At 42.2% G+C, this 25,260-nt stretch overlaps 3 protein-coding genes and 1 pseudogene across 5 annotated transcripts; 1 reads left to right on the forward strand and 3 right to left on the reverse strand.

Annotated features, from left to right (window-relative positions):
* Positions 1–5,451: 5,451 nt before the first annotated feature.
* LOC136551673 (THO complex subunit 6-like) lies at positions 5,452–10,044 on the reverse strand. Its single transcript, XM_066543217.1, is given in 13 exon segments — positions 5,452–5,746; positions 5,844–5,912; positions 5,914–5,961; positions 6,843–6,953; positions 7,102–7,208; positions 7,546–7,585; positions 7,684–7,764; positions 8,363–8,416; positions 8,541–8,601; positions 8,723–8,768; positions 9,270–9,346; positions 9,470–9,579; positions 9,677–10,044. Coding segments are annotated over 13 exon segments (1,146 nt in total). The 5' UTR covers positions 9,923–10,044; the 3' UTR covers positions 5,452–5,650.
* Positions 10,045–10,592: 548 nt separating this feature from the next.
* Positions 10,593–12,446, reverse strand: LOC136549790 (uncharacterized; annotated as a pseudogene).
* Positions 12,447–13,681: 1,235 nt separating this feature from the next.
* Positions 13,682–21,834, forward strand: LOC136549789 (putative hydrolase C777.06c). 3 transcript variants are annotated; one of them, XM_066541196.1, is made up of 13 exons: positions 13,682–14,334; positions 14,421–14,596; positions 14,708–14,820; positions 14,911–14,952; positions 15,041–15,096; positions 15,239–15,315; positions 15,547–15,666; positions 16,245–16,321; positions 16,410–16,473; positions 16,632–16,682; positions 16,760–16,808; positions 17,398–17,504; positions 21,729–21,834. In XM_066541196.1, the coding sequence occupies exons 1-13, from the start codon at positions 14,187–14,189 to the stop codon at positions 21,801–21,803; spliced, it is 1,155 nt and encodes a 384-aa protein (XP_066397293.1). In that variant the 5' UTR covers positions 13,682–14,186; the 3' UTR covers positions 21,804–21,834. The 3 variants fall into 3 exon arrangements, with proteins under 3 accessions (XP_066397293.1, XP_066397295.1, XP_066397292.1); XM_066541198.1 differs by lacking the exon at positions 21,729–21,834 and adding an exon at positions 19,411–19,547; XM_066541195.1 differs by lacking the exon at positions 21,729–21,834 and adding an exon at positions 19,388–19,514.
* On the reverse strand, positions 18,053–23,271 carry LOC136549788 (protein HOTHEAD-like). The gene is made up of 6 exons (XM_066541194.1): positions 22,740–23,271; positions 21,799–22,156; positions 19,967–20,280; positions 19,429–19,817; positions 18,361–18,932; positions 18,053–18,261 (listed from the first exon to the last, which is right to left on the reverse strand). Exons 1-6 carry the CDS (start codon positions 22,813–22,815, stop codon positions 18,207–18,209), a joined length of 1,764 nt encoding a protein of 587 aa, XP_066397291.1. The 5' UTR covers positions 22,816–23,271; the 3' UTR covers positions 18,053–18,206.
* Positions 23,272–25,260: the final 1,989 nt, after the last annotated feature.

The following is a 25,260-nucleotide window of genomic DNA, read 5'->3' on the forward strand; positions in this document are numbered from 1 at the left end:
GGAGTGTCGAAGAATCAACCCGTAGAGAGCACTTGATCCTTGCACAGATCAAGGGGGAGCTACACCTTTGCGCGGGTGCTCCAACGAGGACTAGTGGGGAGTGGCGACTCTCCGATACCTCGGCAAAACATCGCTGCATTCCTTCTCCTCTCTTTACTTTGAGCATTTACTTTTGAGCAATTCAATTCTTGTCTTTACATTCTTAGAATTGCCATGCTAGAGTAGGATTGAAACTTAGGGTGCTAAACTTTTGTGCGGTAGATCATTAGAATCACATTCTAGGCACAAGGGGTGAAGTGGGCTAAGTGTAGGGTTTAATTATTGCAAATAATTTTAGAATTAGCCCAATTCACCCCCCTCTTGGGCATCTTGATCCTTTCAATACTCACCAAGCATTGTTTTTGCAAGTGTGATAAGTGTCCGATTCTTTCTCTCTACTACACCATTTTGTTGAGGAGTGTATATTGCAGAGACCTCATGCTTGATCCCTACTTCATCACAATATGCTTCAATGTTTGTGTTGTCAAATTTTTTTCCATTGTCACTTCTTATCTTCTTGAACTTCACTTCAAATTCATTTTGTGCTTTCTTGGCAAACTTCTTGAAACATACGGCAACTTTGGTCTTATCATGAAGGAAGAACACCCAAGTATATCTAGAGTAGACATCAACTATCATAAGACAATAGAGATTTCCTCCCAAACTTTTGTAAGTTGTTGGTCCAAATAGATCCATGTGAAGAAGCTCTAGCACTCTTGTTGACATGTAAGCTCTTGTTGGATGAGTGTTTGCAACTTGCTTGCTGGCTTGACATGCACTACAAAGCTTATCTTTCTCAAATTTCACATCCTTCAAACCTCTCACCAATTCATTCTTCATTAGCTTCTTGAGTGAGCTCATCCCAACATGTGTAAGTCTTCTATGCCATAGCTACCCAAGTGATGTTTTGGTGAATAAGCATGTCTTCAAGTTTTCATCTTCGGAGGTGAAATCCACTAGATATAGGTTGTTGTATCTAAAACCCTTGAATATAACTTGATCGTCATCTTTTTTTGACACAACTACTTTCTTCTCGGTAAACAAACATTGAAAGCCAAGATCACACAATTGACCAATGGATAGCAAGTTGAAACTTAATGAAGCAACATATAGCACATTTGATATTGAATGATCATTTGATATTGCAACTTTGCCCAATCCTTGAACTTTGCCCTTTGAATTATCACAAAATGTAATCCTTTCTTGACCATCTGCTTCATCTAGTGAGGTGAACATACGAGGATCACTGATCATATGTTGAGTGCAACCACTATCAATAACCCAATGACTTCCACCGGTCTTGTAGTTCACCTACACACAAGAGATCAAGCTTGTTGTTTAGGGACCCAAACTTGATGAGGGCCCTTTACTTTCTCAACTAGTGACTTTGCGACCCAAATTTGCTTAGGCCTATTCTTGTTGGGTGGACCTAAGAACATGACTTTTATTTTTCCACTTGAATCCTTTCTAAGCATGTAGTGAGCACTGAAAGCAAATGGTCTAGCATGCTTGGGCAAATATTATGGTGGTGGAGTTTGACACTCATGAGCAAAGTGACCTTCTTGTCCACACTCAAAACATCTCTTTGGCTTAGGTTTTGACTTATATTATTGTTGATGTTGAGCTTGAGCTTTCTTCTCTTGATTTGCCATGTACCCGATACCACTTCTATCTATCTTCATCACGGTGTTCATGAGTAGCTCACTTTGGAGATATTGGCCTCTTGTGAACTTGCTCAACCCGATCTTGAGATGTTCTTTCTCCAACTTGAGCTTCTTGTCTTCTTCTCTAAGTTCATTATGATTTTTCTCCATCTTGAGTCTCTTGTTCTCTTCTTTAAGCATCTCATTCTCAAGAGCTATATCATAATCATTGTTAAGATTATATATTATAATTGTGTTGGTGGTTGATAGCTTTTCATTCTCATTCTTGAGCTTGACATAATCATCATAGTTGTTGGACTCAACCACTTTCTTGCCTTTGCTACTAGAACCTTGTTCAATGTTCTCAACAATCAAGTCATCACATGATGTAGCTATATCAATCTTAACAACATTGTTAGTAGCATCATGTGGCTCATTGAATAATAACTCATGAGAAAGAACAAGATTGTCATGATTAATCTTGAGATTGGTGTACTCTTCTTTTAGCAAATTGTAACTAGTGGTGAGCTCATTATGTATCCCCTCAAGTTTATCATGTTTTTCTCTAAGCTCCTTTTTTGAGGATCTGAGATCCTTGAGTTTGGATGACATAATTTTATTTTCTTCTCTAAGCTCAACACTAGCTTTTTTGGCTATGTTATACTTTGCTAAGAGTGAGTCCTTCTCAAATTCTAGCTTTTCATTTTTAGCTCTTGTCTTTCTAATGATTTTAGTATATTGGTTTAACAACTTGACAAAATCATCATAAGAAGGTGATTCAAATTCTTCATCACTATCACTACCACTTTCATCATTGCTAGCATTATCATCACCACTACTATCATCATCATTTGTACCTTTCGTTCACCCTTGGCCATAAGGCATAGGTGTAGAGGAATGATGACGGTAGTGTCGGTGAAGATAGTGAAGAATCAATCACAAGAGAGGCCACCTTCTCCTTCTCATTCTCACATTCATCATCGGATGAGCCACTTGATGATTCAATGTCCGTGAGCTAATCTCCAACAATGTATGCCTTGCCATTTTTTTGTCGGCCCATGGGAGATGCTGGGGAAATGACGTCTGGGCCCAAAGGAGCTTACGAGCAAATACTTTCAAAATGGGCTAAGGGCCCAGATTTTCGTAATGGGCCAGGCCTGTGGAAAAAAACTAGCGACCAATCTGCAGGTCAAGTGTTCAACATGGCTTTTCCTCTCTTTGGGCAAGAAAACAAAAAAAATGGACTTAGAACATATGACGAGTTGGGCCGTTCCGAAACCGGTTTGGAGTCAGCTCGTTTAGGAGAACAACGCTTTCTTTTTTTGAAACAAAAAATAAATCATTCGAGTAATTAGAATTTGAATCCAAATTCGAGAATTCATATAGCAATCTATTTCGGAGATGGGCTTCCTTCTATTACTAGTGAAGAATTTCTTCTTCTTGCCATCAAACTTGACACCATTCTTGTTTAGCTTCTTAAGCATCTTGGCGGTTTTTCTCACCATGAGAGCAAGACTTGCATCATCAATCTCATCATCACTTGATCTATCATGATCAACTTTTGCTTTGCCCCTCTTCTCTTGGCTAGTTTTGAATGCCAAATCTTTCTTCTTGGTAGAAGAAGAGCCATCTTGTAGAGTGATGTGCATGTACATCTCATGTGCATTGATCTTCCCTAATATTTGAGTTGGTGTAGTGGTAGAAAGATCACCTTGATGAAGCACTGTCACAATATGCTCATATTTGTCAATGGAGAGGACACTCAAGATCTTTCTCATAACATCGGAGGGTTACATTTATGTGAGTCCAAGTCCATTGACTTCCTCTACAAAAACATCTAAGCGTGAATACATCTCATTGACACTTTCTCTAGGAAGCATCTCAAATGAATTAAGCTTTTTTATTACAAGGTGGTAGCGTTCCTCACGCTCACTCTTGGTTTCCTCATGGAGCGCATAAATATCCAACCATAGTGCATGAGCGTCTTTGTGGTTCCGTACACGATTAAAAACATATTTGCAAAGACCTCTAAAGAGAGTAGTTTCTAGCCTTTGCATTCCACTTCTCGTAGTTAACTTCATCGTCTTGAAGGTTGGCGGGATCCTTAGGTTTTGGGAAGCCTTGTGAGGCGACTCTAAGAACTCCAATGTCTAAAGCCTCTAAGTATGCCTCCATGCAAATTTTCCAATAAAGAAAATCATCTTCCTCAAAGATAGGAGGGGGTCCATCCCTGTGAGACATCTTGCTCTAGACGGTTAAGCCTAATTTAGGAAGCACGAGACTCTGATACCAATTGAAAGGATCAAGATGCCCAAGAGAGGGGTGGATTGAGCTAATTCTAAATTTTAGCAATACTTAAGTCCTACACTTAGCCCATTTCACCCCTTGTGCCTAAAATGTGTTTCTATTGTTTTTCCGCACAAAAGTTTTACACCATAGATTCTAATCCTACTCTAGCATGACAATTCTAGGAATATAAAGACATGAAATGAATTGCTCAAATGTAAATGCTCAAAGTAAAGAGAGAGAAAGGAAACACGGCGATGTTTTTCCGAGGTATCGAAGAGTCGTCACTCCCCACTGTCCTCGTTGAAGCACCCGCACAAGAGTGTAGCTCTTCCTTGATCCGCGTAAGGATCAAGTGCTCTTTATAGGCTGATTCTTTGACACTCTATCACGGTGAATCGCCCACAACCGCTCACAACATGACTTAGGTTATCCACAAGCTCCGCCAGATCATTACCAATGATCATCAAGAGTAACAAGCACAAACTCTCACTTGACCAAGACAAGCCTAATAAGTAAGGTGGATGCACACTTCCTACTCCCTATGCACTAATGAGATCCTTAATCTTAGATTATCAAATCTCAATCACTCCACTAGGCTCTTACTCTCCCTTGCACTCCAAAGATGTTTCTCAGCTGAACAAATGAGCAAGAGACATCCCATGGACGAGTGTACTAAGTATTTATACCCCCTCATTCAAAACATAATGTTTGAAGGCTAAGTCATCACTCTGCGGGCTGACCGGACGCTTCGGTCAGGGTGACCGGACGCTCCGGTCAGTTGTGTCTGCCACTGTCAGAGAGAGTCGTTAACCTCTGACCGGACTCTGACCAGCATCCGGTTAGCACCCACCGAACACATCCGGTCAAGAAAAAGCCTCTAAAACCTCTCTGGAGTCGACCGAACGCAGGCACCCCAACGTCCGGTGCTCCTCCACTCAGCGTCCGGTCAGTACCAGATGACTGCAGTTGATCAAATGAACTGACCGAACTCACCCTCCAGCATCCGATCACAACCAGACCAGCGTTCAATCAGTCATTTGACCCTCCATTCACTTTCAACTCGAAATTCTATATAAATGAAATTGACTCCAATTGATCTTATGGCTATTCTGGAGCTACCTAGTGCTAGGTTTGATAAGTGTGCACCACACCTAACCCACTAGTCTCATCTAGGTCAAGCTACTCGTCCATACCCCTTTAATAGTACGGCCAAAGGAAAAACAAAGTACTAAACTACTATAAGTGTCACTTCAACTGCAAATGACACTTAGAACTAGCCGTCCTTAACCTTGTGGTCCATCCTTTAAAAACCGAAACGAATTCCATCGACGGGGGCATGAAAACCATAATTGCCCAATCAATTGCCATTACCATGACCTAACTCAAATTGCCTCTGCAAAACACTACGCTAGTCGTAGTAATCTCGTGTCGTCATTAATCATCAAAACCCAACTAGGGGCCTAGGGTAGACGAGTGAGAATTAGAACAGAACTTTGTTTAGCTCGAACTAGTAGCAAATGTTTTTACCGTCTAGCTATCTTGGTCAGTAGAGCATTGTCAGCTGCAACATTGCATGAAACATGTGCAACTGCAGCGCAAAAAGATACAACCCTTACATTGCGTAGCAAGACTCAATGTGATCTTTTCTCCGTGCTGTTCAGAGGGAGATCATGGGTCATTTACTTATCTAGGCCCCGGCTACGGAATGTGCACAGATGGCTCCCAACTTCTGAGATCACATCCACCAGACCTCCGTATCCAGCAACAGCTGCCATCTGAATGACATAAACAGATTGCATAGAACCAGAATTAGGGGAGGACACAACCAAGAAGTAAAATCAAATGAGGAGCAGCAAGAAGATAGGCACATACCCCAGATGAATGCATCGAGACAGAAAACGCCGACTGAGGAGCACATTTTATTTGTGAAAGGACTGTTCCCGTTTATTGTGAGACGGGAGAGCACAGGTTCAGCACCAACTGCTAAAATCTGAAGGGATGCAAATGAAATGAAAAGGGGAAACGAAGGTCCAGTTAGTATGTTTTTTGTATATAACAAGGTTGAGTAATAATGGATGCTATAAACCTCAACTAAAGTAAATGAGAGCATTCAAAAACCATGTTCTTCTTATGAAGAATAAGGGCTTGTTCAGCTATAGTGTTACTACAGCCCAAGAAAGAATGCAATTCTAGGTGCATTCTTGGTTAATGTGTTTAAAGTTTGACCAAATATTAATGTTTGTGACACCAAATAAGTATGAAAATATATCTCATGGCAAATATAGGTATTTATTTGATATTACAAATATTAATATTTTTTTATTTATAGGTAGTCAAACTCAAGATTCAAGATACTTTAACACATTACTATGCTAGAATTGCATTCTTTTGTGCGGAGTACAACTTAAATCCTACTATCCATATGAAAGATGAAAGAGTCAACTCTTGTTCCCATTGTGTTGTCTTATGAAGTAAAACTGCAAAGCTTCAAAAGGTGGCAAGCTGCATGCTAAATCATACTATGAATAACCTCTATTTTGTTTGCATTTTTCCCGCACAAACATACAGCCTTTTTTCTTAAGGACATGAACTATTAATTTCCTGATCTGCACAGATTTAGAAATTCATAGACCTAATTAGATCTGCTATCAAATAGTTAATGGAAGCTTGGAAAAGGACACTAAAGAATTATTGAATATACACCTTAACCAAATGAGATAATGGAAATAACTTGAGTGATCAAATATTTGGATCAGCAACTCAGCTACAGCCTTTAAGCTTGGTAACACAAATGCCGAAATGATATATCTAAATATGTTTATTGGATGCTAGTTTAGATAGGATGTAAGAGATGGAGGGACAAGTACTCACTTGATTCTTGTCAAACAATAAATCTTGAACAGGAGCATGACAGTCCAAATTAAAGATGCACTCATTTGAGAGAAGGCTCCAAACTGATATACCACTAGACGTGCCACAGGCCTGAAGATGACGTGAGGATTATATATATATATATATATATATATATATATTGAACAGAATATAAGGAAAGCAAACTGGTTATAAGTAGCAAGATACTTGATGTACAAGTTTAAACCATTTAAAAACGTCTAAAGACATGAAGTTATACCAGCCAACTTTCACTTGCATCAATGGCAACACAGCTGACCCAAGAACTATCAAATGCCTTGCTCTTTACTGGATGTATAACCTGCGTGCACTTCCCACTTCTGCAATCTGCAATGTGCAAAAACAGCAAGAACAAGCATGGACACAAATTCAGGCACTTGTAGCTTTAAATGGCAATAAACAGTTTAAATATTTAACTAAAATGGGTAAACAAGATCTTATGTGCAGGAAAGAAAAAAAAAAGAAACTAACAAATAGTCAGTAGAACAGAGGCTGCTAGAGCATGTTCATGTTTTTCTTTTGTACAGAATAAACAGGTAAACTTCTTAACATTGTGCTGAATTTGCAAATTTCTGTTATACAATTCAGATAAATGAAGAAAATCAAGCTACACGTGATGCACATGACAAGAAAAAAAAATGATGGATTTGAAATCATCACTCACCCCAGATACGAGCTGTCCCATCCTCTGATCCTGTTATAACCTGACCAAAAATAAATCAGTTAGTAACCATATCACATATGGTACATAATATAGGCGAGATAAACATCAAATAATGGAAAACCAACATAATCAAATAACCTGGTGGTTTGACTCACGAACAGCAACGCTGTGCAAATAATCAGCATGCCCCTTGAATTTGATTTTACATTTACCAGTCTCCTGAGAGAAGCAGCCATGATCAGCACTAGTTTCAGATACCTCCTCAAGCAAAACACTGGTGTTATCTGTTGGAGCTTGGGTTACTGCGTAGGTGATATGAGTGGGAGGTCGAGGGGCGATGCTTGAACGCCCAGCGGCGAACTGGCGGTGCCGTGCTCGGCGCCGAAGCTAGGGCTGGAATGCACGAGAGAGAGAGAGCGAGAACGCGAGCTAGAACGCCAGGGAGCGAGAGAGATTAATCTCAATCTCTGGCTAACCTTCTCATTAACAAACTGTTCCATACTTATATGAAAATCCTAACAACTCATTAGCTAACTTTAAGGGATAACAAAACCAACTAACTAGCATTCCTAATTGTTCGGATCGTGAAATGGAGACGCGAACTTCCTGGTGACGCGGTTGACGCGAACTGAATGGTGACCGCGCTCTGGCGTTCCTCGCTGCGGCCCACCCTTCAGCCACTTGTCTTGGCGCGACGGCGATAGACATTTCACCATAACATTATCCAAGCTTATAAAGACTCTAAAGCAGAAGTGCAGTTCCTTCTATGTGTGTTCAAGACTCCTATAGGTAGCATTTACCTTAAGAAAATACATACCACATCCCAGCAGTAAGCACATGCATCCCCCGCTGCTGCCAAAATGGATCCATCCTGTTTGGAAGGACAAGGATACCAGCAAATAAGATATGCTGAACCAAGCAATATGCATGAGTGGACATCTGGGACCGTCACACTATTGGAGGATGTAAAAACATGAAAAGTTTCAGTCGTTAACCTGTTTATTAATTGCAATGGCATTATTTTCAGGTATTGGAGACCGAGCACCCCAAGGACCCCTACAAAATTGCCAGCAGCAACAATTGAAACAGGGTAGATTCATGGGATGGTACAGCTGTTAGAATAAACGGTGTAAACTGGAAGGTCTATGAGATGCGCAGTCTTATCATAGAATCTTACTCATGCTGAGGGTTGACCAAGTCAAGTGCTGGTTCGAGATGATCCCCTGTGAAAAAAAGGTAACATAAAAATTGGTAGAAGCAATAAAAATAATTGAAATGTAGAAGATACGCTATGCCATTTTAGGCGCAATTCCACAGAGATGCTTGTTTCTTTTTCCCCTTTCTCCTTGTATCAACACAACTATATTGTATTGATTCAAAATTGAAAGGTTATCAACTTGTGTGCTGGTTCAAGCCTTCAAGGCGCAACACTCACAAAAAAAGACTATAAAAGATATGGCTGCATTTTATAGATAAAATGAGTAGCAGCTATGAAACGTTTTCAAATGAATCATGCTCTGCACTGGCAAGATTCTAGATTTTATTTGCCTCCCGGAACAATTCCACTGTGAAGGCGAAATTTACATCAAACCTACACCTTTGTAAAAAATGTGCGCCTTTTTTTGAGCACCTGTGCTGTAGCAATGCCCTAGTGGCTTGGTAAAGCATATGCCCACTCATGAAAGAAAAAACGTCAGAAAAGAATGGAAGTTTGAATGCAGCACCTTGCAGGGAGAGCGGGACAAGGCAGCTCTGCATCTCATGCCACCTCCAGCCCCTGATGCGGCCGTCGTCACCACAGCTGCCACAAGGAAGTAAGCAACCAAAGAACCACATCACCGTTAACACATCACCGTCTCCGACCAAATGAATAACATTGCCATGGAGAAGCGAAACAGCATAAGTCAAACATTCGGTCAGTCACCTGAAGAGCAGCGGCTGCTGCGGATCGGGGTAGAACCTGACGTCGTAGGCGGGGCCTCTGTGCGCCTGCACGATGCAGACGGGGTCGACCAGAGCGGCAGCGGTCTCAACCTGCGAACAAGACCAAGAAAAACTCACGCCTACGCCTCCTCTCTGGACGTGACTACGTGAGTCCCGCAAAAATGAGCTTTTGCCAAAGGGTACGAACCTGGGAGGCAGCGGAGCCAGCGGAGATGCAGGATGAAAGTGAGAATGAGGCGAGGGAGCCGTCGCTGGAGGCGGCGGCTAGTAGGACGTCGGGGTCCGGGTCGTCGCTGTTTTCGAAGAACACGGCACGGAAGAGGGTGCGGGACGAGAGGTCGCGGGCACGGAGGATGCCGCGGCGGTAGGATGCCTCATCCCACCCGCGCGCGTCCATTGATGCCGGATGAGATAGCGCCGCCGCCGTTGCCATGGCCGCCTTGCTCTGCGCGCAGCGCTGTTGCTTCGGGAAGCGAAGGGAGTCGGGAAAAATCCCGACGGGGAGGTGAAAGCGACGGCGGCTTGGGCTGGGCTTGTTTCAACCAGAATTCTGCTCGCTTCTGGCCCACATTTAAACTGCAGATGTTTTTTTTTTTTTGCAGATTATGTTGAAAGTTTAGTGAACAAATAGACTTTATAAAAATGATTTAATTGAAAAAGCATCCCCTGTTAGGAGTTATGCAATTTAAAATTATTCTAAAATCTAGTCTAATTTTAGAACACTCATAAAAAATTGGTTTAGCTCGACAAAACATGAAACAATTTGCAGTTTTTCCTAATAACAAACTTGCAATAATGGTTCAAAGCACCAGCAATTTTGTAGTTCCCTCAAACTATAAGCATTGATCTCTTAGAGAACCACAACCTAGTAATGGGCTTCCACTAAAAAAAAATTAATAGATTTATGCTCTATTTCATGATTACTCTTCTTAGACCAGTCTCAAAAGGGAGTTTCATGTCCCAGTTTCCAACACATCCTATTTTGGAAATAATGCAAAAGAGTTTCATCCCCTTGAAACTCTCTCTGCTCCCATGAAACACTTATCATCTCTCTCTTTATTAATACGCTGCCACATTAGCATATTTAATATCCATGAAACTCCGATGAAATCCCATTGAGACTGGCCTTATTACAACTTCCGGAACATAGTGAGTTGCCGAAACAAGATATGCTCTGTCAAGCACAACAATTTAAGCATCACAATTCCACGTTGAGTATTTCTACACACCTCTGGTCAAACAAACCACAATGGCACAACGGAAAACAGTGTAGCATACAAACAAGTTAGCTCTTAGCTTTTACAGCTCCAGAACGCTTATACAAAACACCACCTGGGTGGACATCTTTGAAAGGATGTGTCTATCTGGTAGCTCATGACCTCATGTTAGCTTCTGCAGCCAGTGAAGGCAAAACAGCCCCAGAGGTCTCAGTCTTCACTTACTGTCTGATCCACTCTTCGGATGGATAGCTTCGACAATAGCTTCAATCTCTTCCTTGGCACGCTCAAACACATTCGGGCCTTTGACTTTGTCGACTGGCGTGTTCTCATTTATGTCAGCACTTGTTCCGTGAGTTTCATTCGTGTGGGTTTTTATTTTGTGCAGGCTCCCCTCCTTGTCTTCCTTATGTGATTCTGCATGTATTCAGATTTCAGATCCGCATCGTACTGAGGATAAAGCTCTCAATTGAAGTGGTGTTAGTAATATTGATTCAAAATCACCACCAAGCATGAAAATAGCATTACAAACTTGGAATTAAGATGTTCTATAAGGTTCTAAACAACCATTGAACCCTGTTCCTGTTTTTCAAATAGCATCTAAAAAGCAGTACTTTAGTAGAGCTAAGAGTATTTCTATACTTGAAAGGATATACACAAAATTCTATGATTAAGCATCAGTAAATTTTAATTCTTGGGCAATGACAACCATTATGAACTCAATATGTTCAGAAGTCCTTTCTGCAAGTCTGAAAATGTCTGCATGCTAATGTTCTCGGTCATACTTTTGTGATCTTTCAGGGGGAAAATGTTGAACAAACCTACTCTTTCCCAAAAACGGTGAAAGAATTAAGACAAATGCACAAGACATGTTTTTTCATTAATACAAACAAAGGGACAGCACATGCTCTTAAAAGGAGAAGCAACCCGAACTTTCACATTTGCAGTTGTTTTACTGTAAAATTAATGGCTCTCATCATGAATCACATTATAGTTTGCAAATGACGTCGATAAATGACAAGGTCAAGCTATAGCAGGGACGTAGCCAGCGGTGGGGCTAGGGGGGCTTCAGCCCCCCCCTACCCATCCTAAGCACGTGGAGTTTTCCTAAGTCCTCCCTTAAAATTTTATGCATACATGTATTAGGTAGGAGGGGCTAAGGTTAAGAGAAGATAAAAAAACCTCTATTCTTTTGTTCAACCCCTCCTAAATTTTTTTCTGGCTTCGTCACTGAGCTATAGTATATGGGCTGAATGGTTTTTTGGTGAATTACATCCAATGTCTTTGGTATGAAGGATGACACATTCTATTGGTAAGTAGCTAAAGTTGTATTTTAGCTTCAGTTGGTAAAGATGAACAATACGCAGGGTAAAAGATTATACTATAAAAACCACTATAAAAAAGTGCAAAGATGCGAGTTGATTCAAGGCACCATTAATATCATTTCTTTCTTCTTATCCTCCAGATTCTCGCTCTCCATTCCTTTTCATATTTAATATACAGGGTAGCAAAGGTGAAGTAACATCATTCTAGATAATTTTACCTTCCTTCTCATGAGGACTGGAATGGTGCTCCATCTTAGTATGAACAGCTCCAGCAAGAGCCTCGATCTCTTCCTTTGCTCGCTCAAGCAGATCTGGACCCTTCACCTTTTCCACAGATGTCTTCTCAGTTATATCGCTACTTGTTCCAGTGAGTTTCCTTATCATGAACTTTGTCTTTGTTCATGGCATTTCCCATTCACAGCAGTGTACTTCCTCCTCCGTGCTCCACTGTGCCTGAAAATGAAAGAACTCCCACGCATAAGGAAAAACAAGTAAAAAATTGTGACCTTCACTTGAAGAAGGGGCACATATAAACCACAGTGCAAACATTTAACTCTTCGCACGGTTCATTGCAACAGAAGAAAATGGTGATGGCCAGCTTACACTACAAGGATTAACCACCCACCTAACAGTAAATTGAGAGTTCTGAGCAAGACACGCTACTACCTCTGATTCAAAATACATGACGTTTAGGACATCAGCATGTTCTACAAAGTGATACTTAGACTAAGGCCTTGTTTAGTTCGAAAATTTTTGGGAAATAGTACTATAGCACTTTCGTTGTTATTTAGCAATTAGTGTCTAATCATAGTCTAATTAGGCTTAAAAGATTCGTCTCGTGAATTTCGTCTAAACTGTGTAATTAGTTTTATTTTTTATTTATATTTAATGCTTCATGTATGCGTCTAAAGATTCGATGTGACGGGGAATCTTGAAAAATTTTGCAAAATTTTAGAAACGAAACAGGCACTAAAAAATTCTATTAAAAACCTAGCATTTAAAATAAAGATAATTAAATAATATAAGTACTTTTTCGTGATGAATGTAGTACTATCTATCATACATTGTCAATGTACACAATTCTCATATGGTGTATATTGGTGTCAAAGTTAACCAGAAGGAATCCTAAAATGATATCTATTTTGAATCAGAGGAAGTATTTTTTTTGGTAGTAATAAGCCACCAAACCAGTAGCAAAGATGTATAAAACTGACATGATTTAATGAGTATCTCCCGTCGCCACTACAGATTGCATAGGGAAGAAACCAGTGCTCTGGTTGGATATTTCAGAATCAGCAAGGGTGCTCATATTAGGATCTAGTTTTTTAAGCGAGTCCCGAGACAAATGATTTTTTTTCAGTGAATCTGGGAGCCCCGCCATATTAGTAACATAAACTGATGTTCGGTTACGGACGCCGAATACTATTCACCCATCCAATAGTCAAGAGTTTTTTTCCTTTCTCTATGTCGTGAACTGAAGCATGAGCGCTGCTAAGAATCGATCATTCCTACGACCTACACTGTGCCAAGATCAAGCGAACACCATGTCTCAAGTTGGTCCTCACGTCTAACAGAAAAATTGAGAGAGAGAGAGAGAGAGAGAGAGAGAGAGAGAGAGAGAGAGAGAGAGGAGCGTGGCGCACTTGCCTGTCGTCGCCGGCGGGGCAAGCCGGCGAAGTCGATTGTCTCCGGGGAGGTGCAGAGATGCAGGATCGACTGATCGAGAGACACCGCACGTTTGGGGGGCTTTGGGCAAAGGGAAACGGATGAAACGATGGGTATATTCGTCGGCCCGGCCCAATCGAGTCCAGAGCTCCGTGGATAGTGGGTCACATTGTCAAAGGCCCTTTCACCGACATGCGGGACCGGATGATATTCGGCCTACCTGTCAGTTGACGTACGCTTTTCCGAGCACAGTACACAAAACCTTTTGGACCTTTCTCTGTCACCAGACGCGCACGGGCACCCCGGGTCCACCTGCCAGCGTCCCTCCCCGCCCCGCGACAAGCGGACGCTGGTCAGGGACCCGCACCCGCCTCCGCCACTGAATCGGCCGCTGCTGCTGCCGCTACCGCCACCGCCGGCGGCGACGACGATTCCCCGCGCCGCTACGGGCGCGATCGCTGCGGCGTTCCTGCGAGCGCAGGCCCCGCACATGGCGCCGCCGGCGTCGCGCATCGCGCACGCGTTCCCCGGCCTCGCCACCGCGGCCGCGACGCGCTTCGCTCCCTCCTCGTCCACGTCCTCGCCGCGGCTTGCCCTCCACCCGCGCCTCCGATCCGGTGCGGCAAGCGCGCCAAGCTGTACGAAAACTTACGGCCCGCGCGGCTGCGTATCAGCTGCTCGACGTAACGCCTCCCTCTTGTTTGCTTGCTTGTTTCTCTTCCAGCGCGCTCCTTCTACAGCAGCGTCGCACGTTCGTCTTCCGGTGGAGGCACCGTTTCTGGCTCCTCGACGTCGGAGGAGGACCAGCGGCTGCAGTCCGAGCTCATCTTCCTCGGCACGGGCACCAGTGAGGGCATCCCGCGCGTCAGCTGCCTCACCCACCCTACCAAGACTTGCCCCGTATGCCATTTGCCTCATTCACCATCTCTCTATATTGCCCAACAACATTGCATCGTCTATGCTGCCTTTTTGTTGCTCATTGTAGCTTGCTTTGTCTTGTCCTGCATGCAGGTTTGTACCAAGGCGGCTGAGCCGGGGAATCGAAACAGGAGGCGCAACACCTCTATCCTTCTGCGCCACGTCACCGCGTCTGGCACCACCAACATCGTCGTTGATGCCGGCAAGTATGTGCTATCAATGAGCCCTACAACTTGCTTTGCTTCATTTTTTCTCTGATCCGAATAACTAGCTTATGGTTTGTTTATTCTTCTCAGGTTCTTCTACCACTCGGCTCTCCAGTGGTTCCCCACGTTTGGGTGCTGTCTTTGATCTGATCTGATACAATATTCACAGTTTGTTTGGTTGCAAAGTTGGTCATGAAAAGTGTTCACTCCTACTTTTCAGTTTGAGGACGATCGATGGTGTCATTATTACCCATTCTCATGCTGATGCCATTGGAGGTCTGTAACCTTTGCTACTTTTTGGTCATGTTGTAACTGTTTAACTTAAAGCACTGGTGTTGGTATCAGTTGGGACAACACTCCATGTCCTTTTTATCTCGCCTTTTTCATAAAAATGATAAAGATAACGTCTCCGGTGCAGGGCTTGATTGTCTTCGTGATTGGACGAACAATGTTCAGTCAACGATCCCAATTTATGTGGCGGAGCGTGATTATGAGGTTGGATTCCCACACCCCCCCCCCCCCCCCCCCACCCCGGCCTCTGTTACTGTATTGAAGACAAGACAAATTTTACGGATTACATAGATAGACAACTGTCTAGCCAATTGACTGGTCATTTTAAAACAGTAGCAAATGATAAGTGAAATATCTGTTAAAAAGATCATTGTCTTCTTTTCGTTTTTGTCCTGATCACAAAAACTGGCTCATTTATTTGTTTTTCTGTGACAGGTGATGAAGATGACCCACTATTACCTGATCGACACAAGTGTAGTTATACCTGGAGCAGCAGTTTCAGCATTGCAATTCAACATTATAAAAGAAGAACCATTTATGGTTCACAATCTTGAGGTTTGTAATAGGAAGCTGTAACTAGCAAATGCCCCATACCTGTGTCATTATGTTTTATAATCGCAAAGTACCCTCCTTGACTCAGTGGATGCTGTATGGGATTGGGATTCACAGTTATAAACTTGTGCTTATTGCCTTATTTTGGTGAATTATCATGTGACAGGTTCAATTAATTAATTGAGAATGTTTAAGTAATAGAACTTATTGGCACAAACAAACTGATGAAATGGTTCAAAAACTTGGGTGCTTGTTCAATTATAAATGAAATACCTATCTGTAAGGGAATTGTTTGAATGGATTGTACTCATGTATTGAAGCATTTCGCTTTAGTAAATGAGCAATTTGAGCTCTATTTTCAGTGATTTGGGTTAGAATGACTGCCAGAAGCAAACTGGCAATACTTGCCAGCATGTGAATTTTAGTAGACCTGTCAAGAAACTATCATTTGTTCTTTAAAGTAACTGCCCCTTCATTTGCCTTTCCTTCTATATCGGTGCATACTAACCGTATTTCAATAATCATCTAAAAGATAGAAGTGCTTCATATTACTTTCTGAAGCTGCGGTTTCTTCATCTCAGGTGATTCCTTTACCTGTTTGGCACGGTCAGGGTTACCACTCTCTTGGTTTTCGTTTTGGTGATGTATGCTATATAAGGTAGACCAAGTTCAGTGCAAGGTTAATTTTGCTACAATGTACTGTGTTGCTGTAAGGTCTCTTGTCTGAATTTCTGTGATGGATGCAGTGATGTCAGTGATATACCTGAAGAAACATACAAGCTTCTGGAAAACTGTGAACTTCTTATAATGGTATCATATATAACAATTATTTGCTTCTAACTGTTACATCATAAAGTTATTGGATTTACGGCAAAGCTCTAAAGCTTTTCTTATTATTAACTTCTTGTGCATCTTTCTCAACTATTAATGTCTGATTGCATCTAAGTTTGGTGGATAACTTTGTACAGGATGCTCTAAGACCTGATCGTTCTTCATCGACACACTTTGGACTACCAAGGGTTAGTCCTAAAGCTCTACTATAACATATCCTAACTTGTTCACTGGAATCCTTTTGATGTATCCTTAAACTGTGCAGGCCCTTGAGGAAGTTAGGAAAATCAAACCAAAGAAAACACTCTTTACTGGTAGGAACTCACTGACCACTCGTACACATGCTTTTGTTTTAAAATTTGTTGACTCTTGCATTTCGTTTCCCAATGGTTGTACGAGTACAAAGCTCACTCTTTCACGGACTGCTTAGTTTGCTAGAGAAAAGCTTGCATGATTATTTTATAAGTCGGCAACATGAAAATGTGTTTGCCTTTGCTTGGGTGCGTTGAACCAATGAACCACTGAACTACAATCCCTTTGTGGCTATATTTATGCCACGGCAAGAATATAGAGATAGTCGTAACTTCATAATTTAATTCTGAGAATATTGGAAACTTTTACCCTTATTTGATACTATTTCCCAATACTAATGAAAGATAAGACTAGATATACGCCCATCACCATCACTGTTGAGAACTTACTGTTGTTAGCATTCGATGATTCCCCCCTTTTCCCCATCATTGAAGCATTAGAAGCTCAAGTGATATCCTTTCTTGTTTATAGACATCGATGCTTATAATTATTTGACCCGATTTCATTACAAGGCTAATGTCCCATATTTCATTGTTTATACAGTTTGTCTGGTCTTGCCAATGATTAAGTTGTATTGAATGATGTCTTCAGGAATGATGCATTTGATGGACCATGAGAAAGTAAACAGTGATCTTGCCAGGCTGATGCAAACAGAGGGTCTTGACATCCAGCTTAGCTATGACGGTCTCAGGATACCTGTAAGGCTCTAGAATTATTATTATTTTTGGAACAAATGCATTGTTTTATGTGTTGGGTGCTGTTAATTGATGATTTCGGAGTCTCTTTAGTTCCACCCGAGTAAAATGATGAGCAGATGTAATCTGTTGAGCTCTCGATGCATCGCGATTTTCCTTTTCATTCTTCCCCTCAAAGAGGAAACTTATGTAGCAGAGTTACACCAAACACTTTCTGAGGCAATAAAGTCAGATTATTGAATTTTATGAATGGATTTTCTTCTCTTTTGTTGATATACAGCACTCCGCCATGGATTTTATTTCGTTTGGGGTGATATTGTTAAACAACCTCAATTTTCCTTTAAGGCCTTGTTTGGATGTAGTCGGATTCGCATCAATCCACATGGGTTGAGGTGAATTGGAGTGAAACTTAAACTAAATTCCACCCCAATCCACCCCAACTCATATGGATTGAGGTGAATACGACAACATCCAACCGAAGCCTGATGAGGGAGCGGTTCATGAGAGTTTGTTTATCGAAATCCACTTAATAAACAAGAAAAAAGAAGAAAGAGGGGCTCAGTCAACCATATTAGACGAATGATTACTGGGTACAGATGAAACACATAGCTTGTTTTTCTTTAGCGATTCATTCTGGATCCCACAAAAAATTAGTAATTTCTTTCCTAGGCCACACATAATAAAAAGCAAATGTCCAGGAATCGACTACACTCCAGCTGCTCGTCCCAGCCTTTCCCTTAGGATCTTCACTCCCATATATCTGAACAATAAGTATGACAAAAAGCTATTCAGTCTCTACACTTAGAATTTAAACTTTTGTAGCAAAACAAGGAAGTTTCATCTGTGTGAGGTACTGTACCTGCCCATCATCATGACTGTAGCTTGAGGGTTGGTCCCTGGTGATTTAGAAAATATTGAGCCATCGACCACACGGAGACCTGAAACTCCAAGCACCCGGTAATACTGGTCAACCACCTTCCCTACATGGCACCCACCATGATAATGCCAGATGGTGATCACAGTGTCCTTGCAAAACTGCTCCAGGGATTCTGTGTCATTTGTATGCTTGGGTATCAGGTTCACATTAGCCTGCACACTCATATTGAGCACCCTTTCCATTGATAACCCAGCACCATCAGCAGAGAGTTCAGAGAAACGGTTTGTCTTGAGTATCCTTTCAATGGTCTTGATACCATAGACACAACGATTGAGATCCTGTGGATGACGGAAGTAGTTGAAGGTAACTGCTGGATTGTTCTGGACATCAGTGTCTGTGAGGACCAGATGGCCTGTGGACAGCGGACCATCAATCTTCTCAAGTATAAAACCACCGTGGAATACCTCTTTGGGTAGATTAAGTTTGTTATGAGCGTATTTCTGGGCTGCTTCCAGGGTTCTTTGCTTCGGAGGAATGGTAGACAGCTGTCCAATCTGTATTTTGCAGGAATGCAGTGTGGTACCATATTAGGCTAATGAAACCAAACAGGCAATGAATTCCACATAATCATGAAAGCTATGGTGTCATTTGCGAGTGCATTGCATGAGTTCAGCTCATGTGTGCCATCAAAGGGGGTGGGGGGGTTCTGAAATATAAGAACATAAAAAAAACATAAAACCTGACTCAAGGAGCTTATTTCTTAAAATGTACTATGACATGCATATGCATGTCCATTGGTAGCAATGAATGGCTCTATTTTCTCAGTTATGGTCTTAATACCAAGTGCTATATGCACATCAGAACTTTTGCCTAGTTGATATACTTGATTTAGCACAAAAAAGCAGGCTTTCTAATTTTGTATGGCATTGGCTGCAAACTATCTGTTTTACTCTTCTACTCTCTGCACACAAAGCATCAAAGTGCAAAATGAAGCTTGCAAAAAAAATAGATTTATGCAATTTGGAACTGTAGGCAAGAGAGATGCCAGACCTCAGCAGACATGATTCCATGGTGGCAGTGGACACTCTCTGATGACTGACCAAACCCGCTGCTAGCCTCAATGAACACACCTTCTCCAGTTATTCCAACAGTTTCAATGAGAGACTGCCGAGGAGGGCTTCTTGTTGGTATGAATATGGAGTTCATGGGGTTGTCAGCCATCCCTTTACCCACATATTTGTTATGGAGAACCACTGGAATGTTATGATTCTTGAGGTCATTCTTGGGTCCAATCCCACTGAGCAGCAGCAACTGGGGGGTACCGATCGCACCAGCAGATACAATTATTTCACTATCTTTGTTGCTGTTCAAAAATGCCTGGTGGTGTCTCCCATTCTCATCAGTGAATTGGACTCCGATAGCTCTTGCCTTCAGTCGTCCTGCATCAGAATGATGTTTCTGAAAATGGTACGTATTTACTGTAACTTTCACTCTTTCTATTCTAGGTATATTTCATTAACTCATCTTCTTTGTAACATGACCAGTTTACGGAAGGGTGCTTACATGTATGTACATGGGTAATTATTACCTTGTCGCGAGTCAAACACTATCTTGTGCACACTAGCATGGAGCAGCACCCTCAGGTTGTTAGGATCTCCAGCTGCTAGTAAGTCGGCAGCCGTGTGGCGGTACCCAGTCTCGTCAAAGATGGTTCCACCCACCTTTGTTCCAGAAACATGATCGTAGGTATACCCATTGAAAGGGGCTACACCTGCTTGTAGCAGCCCATCTCTTAGCGCGGCCTGCCAAGGTGCGATCTTAGGCCACTGGACAATCTTCTTTTCTACCCAAGGGAAGGACTTGTTCACCAGGTCTTCATCCCAGCCGACCTCCTGGATAAAGCTGTAGGTACAAGAACACAAGGTTGTGGCATAACAGTATTATTATTTAAAAAATACACCTTGAATTTTTCTAGTTTAAATCCATGAAAACTATAAAAAAATCAATTGGTAGGTGGATCTTGATCCTAGTTGTAGCTGGTCTGAGCTGTACTGGGGCTTGGGCCCAGTTTAGATCGTGAAAAATTTAGCAAAACGACACTGTAGCGTTTTCGTGGTTGTTTGGCAATTAGTGTCCAATCATAGTCTAATTAGGCTTAAAAGATTCGTCTCGTGGATTTCGTCTAAACTTTGTAATTAGTTTTATTTTTTATTTATATTTAATGCTTCATGCATGCGTTTTCGTATTCGATGTGACGGGGAATCTTGAAAAGTTTGGCGTTTTGGGAGGGAACTAAACAGGGCCTTGGTTATTTCTCAACCTGTCCAGTCAACATAGTTACCATAGCCCATGGCGTCAAAGCAGTTATGACCCCATGTGATATTGCTTGTTGCCTCTTCTGAATCTAGTTCGCTGCTGTGGTACGTAGATAGCAGTATGACTGACAAGAAACACGAGGTGGTCTTTAATAAGGTTTTATATTCTGAGAACAGCATGTGTTACAGGCACAGCCGAAGCACTTCAATGCACACTAATCTAGTAAGTATCTGAATGTTTCTCTTAAGTCATCAGGTTATCCACCAAACACGCTTTTGTATGCCATTTCTCAAGAATAAGAACTATAGCTGATTTTAGAATAGTCATGTGATGGCGCCTGAAAACTAGAACATGTCCAACCAGGGGACCAAGACAAGACATATAGTCAAGTGCAGTGTGAGTGTATCGTGTGCTTCAAGTGTAGGAGATAGCACACTCAAGGCTTGATTGCCTGTTTCGGTATGGTAGTTAGCTGCTTTAGCATGCATTTGGCTCACTTGGTAGTTTCTTTCTGTGTGATTGAGCTATTGAAGTCGATGCAAGTGCCTGTAGGCTATATAGCCTGAGGTCCGATTCACCAGAAATATATGGATAATTGAATGCTATTGTGGAAAGTGATATGTTGATAGGCGTTTTTTGGTCGTTGCTGATGGTGCTGGGTTATCAATGGAAAGGGTGCTCAATATGAGTGTGCAGGAATGCAGAGAGTGAGTAATAGTAGCAGATAGTGCAGGATGTGAGCAGTCAGGCAGACCTTACCATTTATTTCACCCTGTCGCTACCACTGCTCTCTGTTGCGAAAGTGACTGGTCAGATTGCTGCTTGCTGGATGGCTACATAGATTGAATGATGGCACTGCCACAGTATATTGCTTAAGCTAACTTGATTGATTTTGGTTCCATTCTGAGGATTTTGCTCCCCTGTGCCCTGTGTTCTTCTTGTGTGAATCTAATGTTGCCCATTGTGGGCAAGGATAGTAAAAAAAAAGTGGATTCATTTTGGGGGCAAAAATCTCCCTGTTTTGTCATGCACAGCAGCACAGGGGGAGCTATCACAACCAGTATAGACGACCAGAGGTGCAGAACATAACATATCGTCGCATACCTTGAGCTGGCCCGGCTGTAGAAGCCGGCATTGATGCAGGTTCCACCGCCCAACACCCTGGCCCGGGCATTGATGACGCCGTCGGTGGAGATGAAGGCCTGCGACGAGGAGTCCGGCGCCATGTTCATCAGCCCGATGTGGAAGTTCTCCATGTAGGAGACGTTGCGGTTGCCGTACGGGGAGCCTCCGCGCTCCAGCAGCAGCACCTTGTACCGGAGCGACAGCGTCGCCGCAAGCGGGCAGCCGGCGGTGCCGCCGCCGACGATGATGTAGTCGTACGTCGTCGCGCGCCCCGCGGGGTAGCTGCTGGCCTTCTGGAGCGGCGGGAGGTTCTTCAAGGTGAAGAATGGCTCCTTGCCTGCGACAGGAGGACGAACAGTTGCACTGTTAGTCAGTTACCGTTAAGCCTCTGCGTCATTCTTTGATTCTTTCTGGTTCTGCTGTAAAAGCTATGAGTTTTGGTATCCTATCGTATTTTTCTTGAGTTCGGCAGAACATGCTTCTGATCTGATTGAGCTTACGTGCGCTCGACATCACACAGGCTGTGACATCGTGCCACCCTGGACCTGGATGGCATATCAGGTGCATATCTTTCATATATATTCTTGTCTGTTGCTAGCTATTTCTTCCTAACCAAACCATTACTTTATTCGATATATGACGATGTGAGTGATTTTATATCCTTCCTAACAAGCGGTGGTGTAACACTTCCGCATTCTGAACCGGTAGTGGCAGAAACCAACAAACAGGTAACGACGGGAAAAAGAACATCGTAAGTACAGTGCAAGAAGATGACTGAAAGAGACGCGTATCGTGCATTCGCATGAGTTATAATCCGTACTTTTTAGATTATTTTTTTCAGTCGGAACCGTAACATGGTTTCGGCTGTCTTTCATCAGCATTGCAGTATCGGAAGGTGAAACAGAGGCTCGCGCACGCACCTTGGGACAGCTCCAAGAGGCAGAGGAGGCACGCCAGGAGCTCGAAGAAGAGCACCGCTCTGCTGCTCGACGCCATTGGACTGAACTGAACCTTGAGAAGTTCTAGCAAGCAAGACGAGAGCTGCTCTTCTCGTTCTCGAGCAGAGAAAGGTGAGCTGCTCGACCTGTCCCCTCCCTTGAACCCTCTGCTCCCCACCTCTCAACCCGGCTTGTAGCGTTGGAGCTGGTTTATGTAGCCGGCCGGCGTGCGGCGTTGGAGGGATGGAAGGCCCAGTAGGCCACATCAGATCAGAGTGCAGAGTGGTGGCTGAGCCCGAGCCCGCATTGAAGAGAGCTCACCAGCTGCAGTAAGGGCCATTGAATGCTTGCTGGGGGAGCACTGCCCTGGTACAACCGGGATTTATGGACTTCATCAACCAACCAACCCTCACAAAGCTGCGGCAATGGCGCCCCCTCCTTCATTTAGGTCCTCGTTTAGATCCCAATTTTTTTTTAGATTTTAGTTACCTGTAGCATTTTCGTTTGTATTTGGCAATTAGTGTTTAATTATGGACTAATTAAGTTCAAAAGTTTCGTCTCACGATTTCTCACTCAACTGTACAATTAGTTTTTTTTTAGCCTATATTTAGTACTCTATCATATACCAGCAAGATTCGATGTGGCGGATACTACGAATTTTTTTTTAAATCTAAACAGGCCCTTACAAGAATGACAGGCATCTCTCTCTCTTTCTCTTTCTCTGCGACTTTTCCACTTCTTTATTAGTTTCCCGTACCTGTGGTTTTGCCAATTGGTTGGGCCAACGAGTTAATATTGTTTTTTTTCCTTACCTCGCTTGCTTGTTCTGTTTTTCAAATGGATGTACAGTATCTTGTGAAGCTACTGCCATCCATGAGACCATGAATGCCGGTAGCAGGAAATGTGTGGTGCTGCTTTCAGCACCGGGTTGTAGAAAATGTGGCCTGACATCATAGAAGAGAGCATCATTTTCAGGAGGAAGAAAGATCGCCGGAAAATCTCCTGGAAGTTTGCATACATAGGCCCAGTTTACTTATCCGAAAATTTTGGCAAAACGATACTGTAGCATTTTCGTTGTTATTTGGCAATTAGTGTCCAATCATAGTCTAATTAGGCTTAAAAGATTCGTCTCGTGGATTTCGTCTAAACTATGTAATTAGTTTTATTTTTTATTTATATTTAATGCTTCATGCATGCGTCCAAAGATTTGATGTGACAGGGGAATCTTGAAAAATTTGACGTTTTGGAGGGGAACTAAACAGGCCCATAGCCCCATTCGGCTTGCTTAAACTTGGCAGAAACTGGTTGAAAAACACTCTTCTGGCTGAATTATTGTGAAAGAAAAATACTGTTCCTAACTGAAAAAATAAGTTGAATAGTGTCGTTTTTAAGGTAAGCCGAACGAGGCCACAGAAGATGGCTCTTCAAGGTCCAATTCCATGCAAACTAGGCTTTCTACTAAAGCTAAGAGTGGAAACAATTTCAAATGGTGCATTTTACTAGGTTATTATGGTCAGTACAATGCATACTATGTAGTATATGCTACTTAATTCTGATAAACATTCCTGTTAATATGATGCATGCATTTTAACATCTACATTGGCTTCGTTCGGCTTACCCCATATTCGACTTATTCGGCTTGTTTTTTCAGCTGAAACAGTGTTTTTCTCTCACAACAATTCACTCAGAACAGTGTTTTTTAGCCAGTTTCAGCCAAGATTCAGCAAGCCGAACGGGTCCAAGAGTTTGCTTGGCGGGGCTCCAGCTCCTGCTAAAATGATTCCAGCTGCTCCTCTCTACTGGAGTTAAAACACTTTATACTTCATAAAAAAGGCACTTTATAGAAACATTTGGCAAAACGGCTCTGTAGAGTATTTTTGAGCTAAAAACTTTGGCTTTGGCTCCTAGTTCAAAAAGGGTTTTGACTCCTTGGTGGCTTTTGGGATGGGAAGGGTTTTGGGGGGGCGGGGGGCGAAAGTCTTTTTTTTACCCTATTTGTAAGGGCTTCTTATGATAGCCTAAGCTGAACTAACCAAACAAATGAATTACTCCCTGAACTCTTATAGGGTTATTTGGAAGTCTTTAAAGGTATACTTTGACCAATTTCTCTCATAAATATTATCAATCACTATAAAACCAAATGATGCATCTTTTTAACACTAAACATGTGTATATTTTGACTAATGGAGGTCAAAGTTTACAATGTTTGGTATTTTTAATAACTTCTAGTAAGTCTTAGATTTTGAAATGGCGGGAGTACTTTGTTCGAACATGGAATGTATAAGATTACTGTCATTAAATACAACTAATGTATTGATGACAATGGCAAAGACAATAAGTGACATTCAATGTTATATGCTTTCATTTGGTTAGTGAGTGGTGGAGTGGGCATATCATCATGTATGTATTCATATTCATATCATATTTGTCAGGCACTCAGGTCTGGGGTTGGGTATTCCTTGTCCATTATGTAAGGAAAATGGACCATAGAGCCATTTACTTT

The sequence above is a fragment of the Miscanthus floridulus genome, chromosome 4, assembly GCF_019320115.1.
Source record: "Miscanthus floridulus cultivar M001 chromosome 4, ASM1932011v1, whole genome shotgun sequence".
Classification (NCBI taxonomy): domain Eukaryota; kingdom Viridiplantae; phylum Streptophyta; class Magnoliopsida; order Poales; family Poaceae; genus Miscanthus; species Miscanthus floridulus.